This window comes from Microcaecilia unicolor, chromosome 11 (assembly GCF_901765095.1).
Source record: "Microcaecilia unicolor chromosome 11, aMicUni1.1, whole genome shotgun sequence".
Classification (NCBI taxonomy): domain Eukaryota; kingdom Metazoa; phylum Chordata; class Amphibia; order Gymnophiona; family Siphonopidae; genus Microcaecilia; species Microcaecilia unicolor.
This window is the reverse complement of record NC_044041.1, coordinates 82,051,206-82,063,643: the sequence shown is the minus strand read 5'-3', so window position 1 is coordinate 82,063,643 and position 12,438 is coordinate 82,051,206. Positions and strand designations below refer to the sequence as shown.

The window sequence follows — 12,438 nt, the reverse complement described above, 5'->3', positions numbered from 1 at the left end:
TCTTGCAGCCCAAATGCATGGCCCTTCATTTTTTAGCATTAAACCCAGACCACATGTCTTACGCCTGCAGACATGTCTCTCCTTCCTAAAAGCTGTGGGACCTCAAATCCTCGAACCCTGGTGTGCTATTTCAGAACTGCGCAAAGACAGAGGCACCTGCACTCCCCCATTGAGCTTCCCTCGCTGTGTTTATATTTGCCCCAGAGCTGAGCGACAAGAGAAGAGCCTTGTTTGGTTCTTTGTACAGGGGAGAGAGAGTGCTGTGGAAAATGATTATTTATTCATGCAGGCAATGTGGAAAAGAAGGTACATATATATAGTTTTTTGTGGGGGGTTTTTTTTACTATGTAAACACAAGCTGGAACACCAGGAGTCAAGAATCTGTAGAGGACAGACACAGATGTAGGCAGAAAAAGGTAGGGTGGAACACAGTAGTATGTGAAAAGATTAGCACTGTACGTACTGTCCTGTTTGCCCTGGGTCAGGAAAATGACATCCTCGTACTGGGGTAGGGTCATGAGGTACTGGACTGCCTCTTCACGAGTCAGGTTCTGGAAACTTGTTTCATTCACCTGCCAGAGTGGGAACCAAAATGATTAGGTGACCATTTCCCACTAAGAATCTTCCTCCTCAGGGCAGAGGTGGCAGGTGCCACCAATATCACAGGTAAGGCAAAAGAAAGAGGCCTGAGAACGATCACACCAGCAGTGCCCTGGTCACCTCACAAGACCAGGTTACTCCCACACACTTCCATTATGATATCTCCTAGATTGGAGACACCTGGTCCCTGTGTAGACGAGCCCTGAAGGGGTTAAGCTTAACATCCAGCACTTCATCCTAGGGCAGTCCACCTCAACATTATCAACAGTTCTTCTGCTGCAGCCAGATCAGAGCATGGCAAAGCTGCTCCCCACCCCAAGACAAGACAGACGATCTCCAGAAATATAAATTTCATTTCATTTGGTTATTTCTATTCCACTTGAACTACTTAGTAGTTAAAGATGGATCACAAATAAGACACAGATAAAAACTACAACAGTTTAAATAAACCAAAAGCATATACTAAGCAATTAATACATATTACAATTATTAGACGTATAACATAACCTAAACATTATTATTAAAATTGAACTTCTAGTCAAGTACTTCTGAAATAGCCCCGTCTCAAAAGTCTTCTAAATGCCATATAATCCTTTTCATTTCTAATAGCTGGCAGATTATTCCATTCACTAGAAGCTGTAAAACTTAAAAGCCAACTCCTGTTTCTAGGAAAGGATGATGTGCTCTTACCTGAAGGATCTGGTCTCCTTCCTTAATCCCCTCTCTGGCAGATGGGCTCCCTTCCTGCACTGCAGCCACAAAGATGCCCACGTCATTCCCACCGGCTAGCCGCAGCCCAATGTTTCCCTCCTTCATGAACTGCACCAGCTTGGGATCGGGGCTGTACCTGTTCCAGTGCGGGGGCGAGACTGCAGGTCAGAGACGGAAGGGTAGTGGTGGTCATTTGAAAGGTGCATGGGGAGCAGACTGCAGTAGGACAGTAGGGAGCCAAATCAACTGACCCAGGAGGACAGAAGATGGAATTCACACAGAATACCTTTCAGAGGCAGGAGCGGGGCAGACTCAGAGCCAGATTCAAAAGGGAAAGCACACACGTAAATACCCATTTGAAACTGATTTGTGTGTTATGGAAGAGGTCATGTGCAGATGATCTGTAAATATAATCTGCCTGTATTAACTTCCTAATCCCACACAAAATACAATGTCCCCAGCAACTCTTCCCCTAAATGTGGCTAAAAAGTGCATGTGTTGACAGTTTACATATTATTAGGTGGACTAGGGAAGGGTAGTTTTAAACAACCCATTTCTGCAGGAATGATTGAGCCCCCCCCCCCCCCCCCCCCCCCCCCCGAAAATGGTTTTGAAATTTGTCCTCTAAAAACCCAGATTAAACTAGTCCATCTTGTGAAAGATTTATTGAGTCAATGTAACACAGAATAAACACATCATTTGGATAGGTTTAATCAAAATCGGCCATATTTTACTTTTTCTGTGAGAAAAACTAGAAACTCAACACTGACCCACCTAATTTGATCACTGCATTAGTACTTCCTCCCCTACAGCAAGAAGGCTGCAGCTGCTCTTTCATGCCATCTTCCCCCACCCCCCAAAAAGGTTGCTGCCCTAGGTGACTGCCTAATCCTGCCTAAATTATAGGCAGACCCTTACAATATACTTAGCCCTCTTTTTTTTATTATTTTAAATTTGTATTGAATTTTCCAAAATAACCATCACAATACCAATACTGTGATAGTGCAGTTAAATAAAGGGGAAAGGGAAATGGGACTTGATATACCGCCTTTCTGTGGTATTTTGCAACTACGTTCAAAGCAGTTTACATATATACAGGTACTTATTTTGTACCTGGGGCAATGGAGGGTTAAGTGACTTGCCCAGAGTCACAAGGAGCTGCAGTGGGAATCGAACCCAGATCCCCAGGATCAAAATCCGCTGCACTAACCACTAGGCTACTCTTCCATGATTAGAATAGCAAAGGAAAAATGACATCTATTTATTTCCATCCACAGGAGAGAACAGGAAACAAGGGGAAAGGGATACAGAGACCAAGAAATGAAATAAACACCCCTCTTTTTAAATATAGTGGGTTCTCAATCTCTGCTGCCCCTTCTCCATTACTCCTGGCAGAGTCGCCAACACCAGCACCTCACAACGAAAGAGTACACAAAAAAGGCCCAGGATGCCGGGAAAGGGCCCTACCCTGACTGTAGCTCCTCGCCTCCTCCAACGCCAGTAACATTGTATGAGATCCCGTAGCCGGTGTCCGGAAGGGCATCGCTAGGATCTGAAAGGGAAGGGGACAGAGGTAAGCCTGGAGGTCTTCGTGTGTGGATTCGCTGCAAACAACCAGGCCGATCAGTTCCTCTAGTGCCAGCTCTACACACCAACCCTTCTATGCCTGATTAGATCGTATATATGAAACCATGCAACGTGCTTGCAAGTCCTCCTAGTGAGAACACAAGCAGCAGTGCACCTGCAGAGAATGCACATTCGTTACTGGATTAGGAAATGTATGTGAAAACAGTGAAGCCCGTGACCCAGCTGATGAACCTAACCCATCCAGAAACAGCCTCCTCCTTCTTTTTTGTGTCAAGAAGAAGTTGGATTGGCCTGTCTCTACGTGCCATCTAATGTAGCAACCCTGACTGTTCAACTGAGCTCCAGTCTCCAGCCCAGTCCTTGCTGCTAGGCAGAAACTAGTACAAGTAGATAAGCGAGCCTTTAAGCCAATTCACAAATCAATTAGTGCAATGAACGTGGAGGGGCATAATCAAACGCGAACGCCCATCTCCATGGGCGTCTATCTCTGAGAACGGGTACATGAAGGGGCGGGACAAACCGTATTTTCGAAAAAAAATGGGCGTCCATCTTTTTTCTGATAATACGGTTTGTGCCAGCCAAATGCTTCGGATTTGTGTGGATTTGAGCTGGGTGGTATCATTTTTCAGCGATAATGGAAACCAAAGGGGCCCAGCTCAAAAACGACCAAATCCAAGGCATTGGGTTGTGGGAGGGGCCAGGATTCGTAGTGCACTGGTCCCCCTGACATGCCAGTACACCAACCAGACACCCTAGGGGGCACTTGTAACAATTAAAAAAACAAAGCAAACTACCTCTGAACATAGCTCCCTTCCCTTGGGGGCTGAGCCCCCCAAATCCCCCCCCAAAACCCACTCCCTACAACTCTACACCATTACCATAGCACTTGTGGCTGAAGGGGGGCACCTAGATGTGGGTACAGTGGGTTTTGGGGGGTTTGGAGCGCTCCCATTTACCACCACAAGTGTAACAGGTAGGGGGGGATGGGCCTGGGTCCACCTGCCTGAAGTCCACTGCACCCACTAACAACTGCTCCAGGGACCTGCATACCGCTGTGATGGAGCTGGGTATGACATTTGAGGCTGGCATACAGGCTGGAAAAAAAAGTTTTTAAAGTTCTTTTTTTTTGGTGGGAGGGGGTTAGTGACCACTGGGGGAGTCAGGGGTGGTCATCCCCGATTCCCTCCGGTGGTCATCTAGTCATTTAGGGCACTTTTTTGGGACTTGTTCGTGAAAAAAAAAAAAGGGTCCAAAAAGTGACCCAAATTCACACTAAAAACGCCTTTCTTTTTTCGATTATCGGCCGAGGACACTCATCTCTCCTCGGCCGATAAACACGCCCCAGTCCCGCCTTCACCATGCCTCCGTCAACTTTGGCCGTTTCCGCGACAGATTGCAGTTGAAGACGCCCAAAATCGGCTTTCGATTATACCGATTTGGACGCCCACGGGAGAAAGATGCCCATCTCCCGATTTGGGTCGAAATATGGGCGTCTTTCTCTTTCGAAAATAAGCTGGATAGTTTTACAGTTTGATAGGAACAGACTCACCATAACCTGGCACGTTGTTGAGTTCCACTGCAGTCAGTGGCTCCCCATTTGACCTTCTCTTCTCACTGGAAAGCACAAAGTGGGAACGGGAAGACATGAGTGGGAGCAGATCAGATCAGAGGAGGACTATGCATTAGGGAACACCTTCTGTGCTGTTCACTATTTGCTAAGGGATAACCAGCCAAGCAAGGAAGAGCTCCCAATACAGTTAAACTTTTTCTTTGGAATTTGTCTTCCCCTATTTTCCCCAGAGCACAGTGATGACCACAAGGACGCCAACAGATACTTACGATGCGGTTGTCATCTGTGCAATTGTCGGAGATCGTTGGGCAATATAATCCTGGGGTGGAGGGGGTGGCTCTGATGGTGGAGGGGAGTGATCAGAGCCCAAGGCAGAGATATCTGAAGGAGAAAAATTGGGATAGTTCATAGTTTTAAAACGTGCTGCAGATTTGGGCAGTTTACAGGCTAAAAACCAATACGGATAAAAGCAGGAAAAAGAACTACAATGTTTGTCAGGAAAGGGGACAGCCATGCATAAAAGAACAGTCAAACCTCAGCAGAAGAACAGGGGGGGAAAGGGGGGACAGCATGGTTAAAAGGTGAAGTAAAAATGGCTATTACAGCCAAAAGATTGTCCTTCAAAGAATGGAAAAAGGACCCAAATGAAGAAAATAAGAAACAACATAAGCATTGGCAAGTCAGATGCAAAGCATTAATAAAGAAGGCTAAAAGAGAGTAAGAACAGAAACTTGCCACAGGGGTTTGTTTGTGGAATTGTTTGCCAGGCTATTTAAGACTTTGTGCAGATTTTCAGAAATTAAAAAAAATTATTGAGGACTTTTTATTTTGTAAAAGCATATAAGGATGGTTAGGGACTGATTTGTCTTAGCAGCTCTTTCTACAAGTCTATAAGTTGTGGCAACACCGGTAATTGGGAAGCAAAGCTAGTGCTGGGCAGACTTAAATCAAGGTCAGGTATACATATAAAGTAGCACATATAAGTTTATCTTGTTAGGCAGACTGGATGGACCGTGCAGGTCTTTATCTGCCGTCATCTATGTAATGATGCATTGACAGTATGAAATTTGTATTGTTTGTTACTGTTGGTGGGTTTTTCATATTGTGTTTGTTTTTACTGTTACTCTGCTTTGATTTAAAGTAGGCTATAAATCTTTGAAAATAATAATGATAATAAGACTATAATAATAAAACTCACAGTAACAACTTTTTCAGGTACATCAGAAGCAGAAAGCCTGACATGGAATCCGTGGGACCGTTAGATCACGAAGGAGCAAAGGGGGCTGAATTCTTTGCTTCAGTCTTTATGGAAGAAGATTTAAGAGATCTAACTATACTGGAAATGGATTTCAAGGGTGATGATATGGAGGAACAGAAAGATCTCGGTAAACCTGGAAGATGTACTGAGCCAAATTGACAATTTAAAGAGTAGTAAATCACCTGGACCAGACGGCATACATCCAAGGGTATTCAAAGAACTCAAGCATGAAATTGCTGATCTGCTGTTAGTAATATGCAACCTATCATTAAAATCATCCATAGTACCTGAAGATTGAAGGGTGGCCAATGTGACACCGATTTTTAAAAAGGGTTCCAGGGGTGATGTGGGAAATTACAGACCGGTAAGCCTGACATTAGTGCTGGGCAAAATAGTGGAATTATAAAGAATAAAATTACAGAGCACGTAGACAGACATAGTTTAATAGGACAGAGTCAGCATGGATTCAGCCAAGGGAAGTATTGTCTCACTAATTTGCTCCATTTCTTTGAAGGCATGAATAAACACGTGGATAAAGGTGAGTCGGTTGATGTGGTGTATCTAGATTTTCAGAAATCTTTTGATAAAGTTCCTCATGAGAGACTCCTGAGAAAATTAAAGAGTCATGGGATAGGAGGCAAGGTTCTGGTGTGGAATAGGAATTGGTTATTGGACAGAAAACAGAGGGTAGGGTTAAATGTTCATTTCTCCCAATGGAGAAGGGTGAACAGTGGAGTGCTGCAGGGATCAGTACTGGGACCAGTGCTATTTAACATATTTATAAATGATAAGGAAATCGGAACGAGTAAGGTGATTAAATTTGCAGATGACACAAAACTAGTCAAGGTTGTTAAAACACGTGAGGACTGTGACATATTGCAGGAAGACCTTAGGGAAATTGGAAGACCGGGCAGCATTCAATGGGGTCATCATTCAAGAAAAAGATCTAGGTGTCATTGTAGACAATACACTGAAATCTTTTGTTTAGTGTGCGATGGCAGCAGCTAAAAAAAACAAACAGAATGCTATGAATTATTCGAAACAGGATGGTGAATAAGACCGAAAATACTATAATGCCTCTGTATCGCTCCATAGTGCAACTGCACCTTGAGTATTGCATTCAGTTCTGATCGCTTGATCTCAAAAAAGATATAGCAGAATTAGAAAAGGTTCAAAGAAGAGCGACCAAAATGATAATAGGGATGGAACTCCTCTCGTATGAGGAAAGGTTAAAGAGATTAGGGCTCTTCAGCATGGAAAAGAGAAGGATGAGAGGGGATATGATTGGGGTCTACAAAATCTTGAGTGGTGTAGAACGAGTAGAAATAAATCGATTTTTTACTCATTCCAAAAGTACAAAGACTAGGGGACACTCAAGGAAGTTACATGGAAATACTTTAAAAACAAATAGGACGAAATATTTTTTTACTCAACGAATAGTTAAGCTCTGGAACTCTTTGCTGGAGGATGTGGTAACAGCGGTTAGCATATCTGGGTTTAAAAAAGGTTTGAAGTTCCTGGAGGAAAAGTCCATAGTCTGCAATTGAGACAGACATGCAGAAGCAACAGCTTGCCCTGGGATTTGTAGCATGGAATGTTGCCACGATTTGGGTTTCTGCCAGGTACTTGTGATCTGGCTTGGTCACTGTTGGAAACAGGATACTGAGCTGGATGGACCATTAGTCTGACCCAGTATGGCTATTCTTATGTAAGGGATGGTCAGAAAAGGCTGTAAGAAGGAAAACAGTGCAACAACTGATGCCAGCTCTTAATCTCCATCCAGGCTGGATTAAATGCTTGCATAAAAAGCCAGGTTATCAATGCTTTCCTGAAGTTCTTAAAAGACAACTCAGAGCAAGTGTCAAGAGGGTTAGAATTCCAGTGAAAAGGGCCCACAAAGTAAAAGGCACAGTAGCGGTTTAATTCAAGTCAAGCAGACTTGGGATGAGGAAGAACTAGGCAATGGTAGTTTATTGAATGGAGAAGTTAGCAGGGGAATACAGGGAGGGAGAAGCACACAAGAGCCCTCTAGCCATAAAATCTACTGCTTGAGTTCCAACACTCAATCTAGGGAATGAAATGATCTTCCCAGGTACATCAAAACGCACAAGAGGGGCACCAAGCAAACATCAAACAGTGGATTAAAATTAAGCTTCATGTCTCTATCACCATCTTTGGCCCACTTGGTAATCACAAATTGCAAAGTCTGTTTTCTTAAGCATACATTTAAATGAAAAGTGGAAAACCTACAGCCTCCATTACAAGTCACCTCCATTAAAAATCCTCCCATTCATATCGCATCAATACAATACAAACTCAGCCTCCCTCCCAAGATCCCCTGTTGCAATTATAGATCACTCTCTGTGCCCTCTTTCTTCAAGTTCCTGCTCTCAATCCATGAATCCCCTCTTCACCCTTCCTCCTTACCCTCAATCTGTGAACTGCAGTCACTGTCACTGTCTGTCACCTGGGGAATGTTGACAAGGAACTGGCGGTTGTCTCTCAGTACAGTCAAGGTCAGCTTGCCGTCTGACTTTTCAATCAGCCTCTTGGTATCAGCCAGCGACATGTTCTCGCTGGTGACACCATTAATCTGAAATAGTTCAGAGAGAGGAGTGAAGGATATTTGGGGGGGGGGGGGGGGGGAGAGAGAAGGGAAGGGGACAAAAAAGAGACCATATCTTAAAATCTGCATTACCCAGTTCCTTTACAATTTATTAGAATGGGAAGAATGATTAGGGGCCAGCAAGATTAAACACAGATAAAATACAAACTTTTTTTTTTTTTTTTAAGTTTGAGTGAAGTGGTGTGGTAGCTGTGTTAGTCCACTTTTAAAGGTAATAATACATGTTATGTTATGAAATAATACAAAGAAAAGATGATACTGTACCTTTTTTTTTTATTGGACTAGCTCATTGCTGGAGGATGTGGTAACAGCAATTACTGTATCTGGGTTTAGAAAAGGTTTGGCTTAATTCCTGGAGGAAAAGTCTATAGTCTGTAATTGAGACAGACATGGGGAAGCCACTGCTTGCCCTGGGATTGGTAGCATGGAAAATTGAGAATCTTTGAGATTCTGAATGGAATCTTGCTGCTCTTTGGGGTTCTTCATGGAATGTGGCTACTATTTGGGTTTCTGCCAGGTTCTTGTGCCTGGATTGGCCACTGTTCAGGATACTGGGCTAGATGGACCATTGGTCTGACCCAGTATGGCTATTCTTATGTTCTAATACATTTTTTATTACCTCCTTCTACAGATCAGGTATTGCCTTTCAAAGCTAATCAAAACATGTATTAAACTAGTCTAATAAAAAAATAAAAAAAACGTGTTATCTTATTTTCTTTGCTCGTTTTATTATTACCTCAAAAAAAAGGGTGAAACTATAAATTGCTATACACTTATGGGTCAATATTCATCCAGTGGTGGTGGTCAGTGGCTAGATTAATTTTTTCAGCTGGTAAATTTTGTTCGATAACCCCGCTGTTGTTTGAGCTGTACTGGTTACTGGTTGAGGCCAGTGTTCAGTTCAAATTGTGTCTTATTATTTTTAAGATTTTGAACAGTTTGGCCCCTTATATATGTAACTGGGCCATTCTTCTCCATAATAGTTCTATAAATAAAGCTCAAAATCAGATGCTTTATTTTATTTCAGACTTTTGATATACCACTACATAGGCATCTGAGCGGTTTGCACAATAATTAAAGTAATAAAAAACTGAGCTGTTTACATAAAAACGTAAACTAAAATAAAGAGAAGTCAGAGAGGAGTAAGAGAGAGAAATTGGAGTCTGCAATCAGGTTGTGGTGGGGAGAAAGACAGAGAAGAGGTGAGCTTTGAGAGTTTGCTTAAAGGCAGGGATAGAGGGTTGATTCCTGCTTTTACTTCTTCTGACTGTAAAGGAGTTTAAATCTGAAAAGATGTTTAATTCCTCAGCTTATTGCCAAACTGCTATGATATGGAATTCGCTGCCAGTATCAATTCGCGTTATTACTGATTATTTGATGTTTCATAATTGCCTAAAACTTGGCTGTTTAAGAAGTATCTGTCTTAGTCATGTAGGATATTGATTATCTAAATTGTAATTCTTGGATCTATTGTATCCAACTTCTTGATATCTTGTAATCCGCACAGAACTTTATAGGTAGCTGTGGAATAGAAGCTACTATAACTACTACTATAAATCATTTCTATAGCGCTACCAGTCGTACGTAGTGCTTCACAATTGAACATGAAGAAAGAAAAGACAGTCCCTGCTCAAAAGAGCTTACAATGTAAGCGAAGTGTAAGATAACATAACATGACTGTTGCCAGCTCCCACTGAATATCTGGGTCTATCTGGGCATTGGCATCAAATATCTAGGTGTGGCAACACCCAGAATTTATGTGGGTACAGCCGATATTCACCGCCATACCCACACAGCTAACCAGGCAAGATGAGGACTGCCCAGTTAACAATGCAGGCACTGGCACTCCCGAAACTCCTGGCTCTTCCTGACTCCACCACTGGACTATCCCGGCACTACACCAGCAAGTGCTACAGTGGTTACACTGGATTTCTAGTGGCACTATGCTGTTAAGTGCTGTTGAAAATCTGAGGATGGCCCACTCATCACAATTCACTGGGCAGAACTCATTACCGGAGTAAGTGGTAAAAGCAGTTAATGTAGTTGGGTTTTAAAAAAAGGTTTGGACAAATTCCTGGAGGAAAAGTCCATAAACTGTTAAAGTAGACCAAGGGAAAGTCACTGTTTATTCCCAGGGTTAAGTAATATGAAATCTTGTTACTTTTTGGGACCCTACTTATGACCTGGGCTGGTCACCATTGGAAACAGGATACTATTCTAGATGATCTGGCCTAGTAGGGCAACTATTAATTTTTATGGTAATACCCACACAAGGACAAATATCCATTCAAAAAAGAATGGGCCGGGTGATTCATCCTGCATCACAGCATACTGAATAGTCCCTCAGCATTTCCAGAGTAGACCCTAGTATCCACTTCAACCTCCTTACAATCCTTACCTTCAGGATGAGATCTCCCTCCTGCAATGAGCTGTCCTGGGCAGCCAGTCCCGTGTCTGTGATGTGCTTGATAAATATTTGGCTTCCGAGCTTCAAACCATACTCTATGATAGAGAATGAAGGATTAGTCAGCAGTGAGAAAGAATGAGGGTGAGGGTTCAATAAGGATTCACTACTATGGGAGCTCACCAGCTTCAGTGTTTCAGCAACCATCCCCCCCCCCCCCCCCCCCCCCCCCACCGCACACCACTTCTTCCCTTTCCTCCATAATCATTTCATTATCCATACCACACTCATCACTTTCAAGAGCTAAGTGGGCTTCATTATCCCACCCACCCATTACCTGAGTCATCCATCCACTGCCTACCAGCTGCCAAATGATACATTCAGTTTTCACAGTCCCTGGCCAGTTCACCCACTCACCACACACTTCAGCTTTCCACCTCACTCATACTCCATACAATTCATCTGATCACCTGCTTAATTTCATTAATTCACTAACCCATCAGTTATCCACCAATCCATTCATCACCTGACTTCCATTCCGTCTAGCCACCATGTCAGCAATTTATATGCTCACAGTTGCAGAAATCTGCCTCCTTTCCCAGTAGCATAACCCTCACCTTCATTCTCATTATGCTTCAACAGAACAGATTTGATTGGTTTCATTGGCACATCCTGGCTCGGCAACCTCTTGAACCCAGACACCAAAGCTAGTCCATTGACACCATCATCCTGGTCAAAGCCATAACCATTGGCAGAATATCTCCCATTACGGCTAGAGCCACTATCCTGACTGCGCGTTCTGTAGGATCTTTCATGGTTTCTTCTGCTGTTGCTTCCATCTTGGCTGTGCCTCCCGTAGCTGCCATCCTGGCTCTGCCTCCTCTCACTGGAGGACTGCCTTTGACGATAGTCATTTTGACCACGATCTTGTTCTGAGCTCCTCTCACTGGAGGAATCACCATCATATCCTCTGTTGTGGTCTCCGTCATCAGGGTAGCTGCTATATCTATAATCCTTCCCTGAGCTCCACGTGGGGGATGCTGTTTCCTCATTGTGGCTATAGTCCCCATCATTGGGACCATGGTACCCTGCACTGGAAGAGCGCTGTAGACTGCCAGAAATAGGCTGGTTACTTGACTGGTTCAACTTGGAGATGGGGATATGAACTTTCCTTGGTCGCTTCACAGTCTAGAGAGATGAGATGGGTTAGACATTAAAGAGGAAAGAGCAGATAACGGGCCCAATAGTCAAAGCATTTATGCTCCTAACTTTGAACGTTATGCTTCTAAAAATTGGCCTCTTTGCAAGTGTATTAGGACAGAGTGCATACATTTTTACTCAAGATTTCACTAAATTCAAATTTAAGAGCATAAAAAGTGGGTAATAACAGGGGTGGATTTAGGGTAGGGAAAAGAAGTTAGGAGTTTAGCACTAGGTTCATAAATCTAGGCAAAGAAGTGGCAGGCCTAAATTTATGAGCATAACATTTAAGCTCTGAAGTTAAGACGAATTTTCAGTTGAAAATGGGGCAGTGATACACTTTTTGGAAATAGGATGTTACATTTATGATGCATCGATTAATCGGATTGATTTATTTGTATAGTAAGACAGTACATAAGTGCATTTGATATGTTAATATCATAAGAGTTGCATACACAGATGTATCTAAGATAGTGATATTT

At 43.0% G+C, this 12,438-nt stretch overlaps 1 protein-coding gene across 3 annotated transcripts in view; it reads right to left on the bottom strand.

Moving 5' to 3' along the window:
• The window catches only part of TJP3 (tight junction protein 3), a 78,979-nt gene that overhangs the window by 21,030 nt on the left and 45,511 nt on the right, over nucleotides 1-12,438 (bottom strand). For all 3 annotated transcript variants that reach the window (XR_003943809.1, XM_030218989.1, XM_030218988.1), the window contains exons 5-12: nucleotides 11,374-11,944; nucleotides 10,751-10,854; nucleotides 8,154-8,319; nucleotides 4,738-4,849; nucleotides 4,448-4,512; nucleotides 2,779-2,863; nucleotides 1,291-1,447; nucleotides 464-572 (exon numbers count right to left, since the gene is read on the bottom strand). Coding sequence is in view for 2 of the 3 variants with exons in the window: in XM_030218989.1 (XP_030074849.1) it covers nucleotides 464-572; nucleotides 1,291-1,447; nucleotides 2,779-2,863; nucleotides 4,448-4,512; nucleotides 4,738-4,849; nucleotides 8,154-8,319; nucleotides 10,751-10,854; nucleotides 11,374-11,944 (1,369 nt within the window). In the remaining variant the exon portion in view is untranslated. The remainder of the gene's footprint in view (nucleotides 1-463; nucleotides 573-1,290; nucleotides 1,448-2,778; nucleotides 2,864-4,447; nucleotides 4,513-4,737; nucleotides 4,850-8,153; nucleotides 8,320-10,750; nucleotides 10,855-11,373; nucleotides 11,945-12,438) is intronic.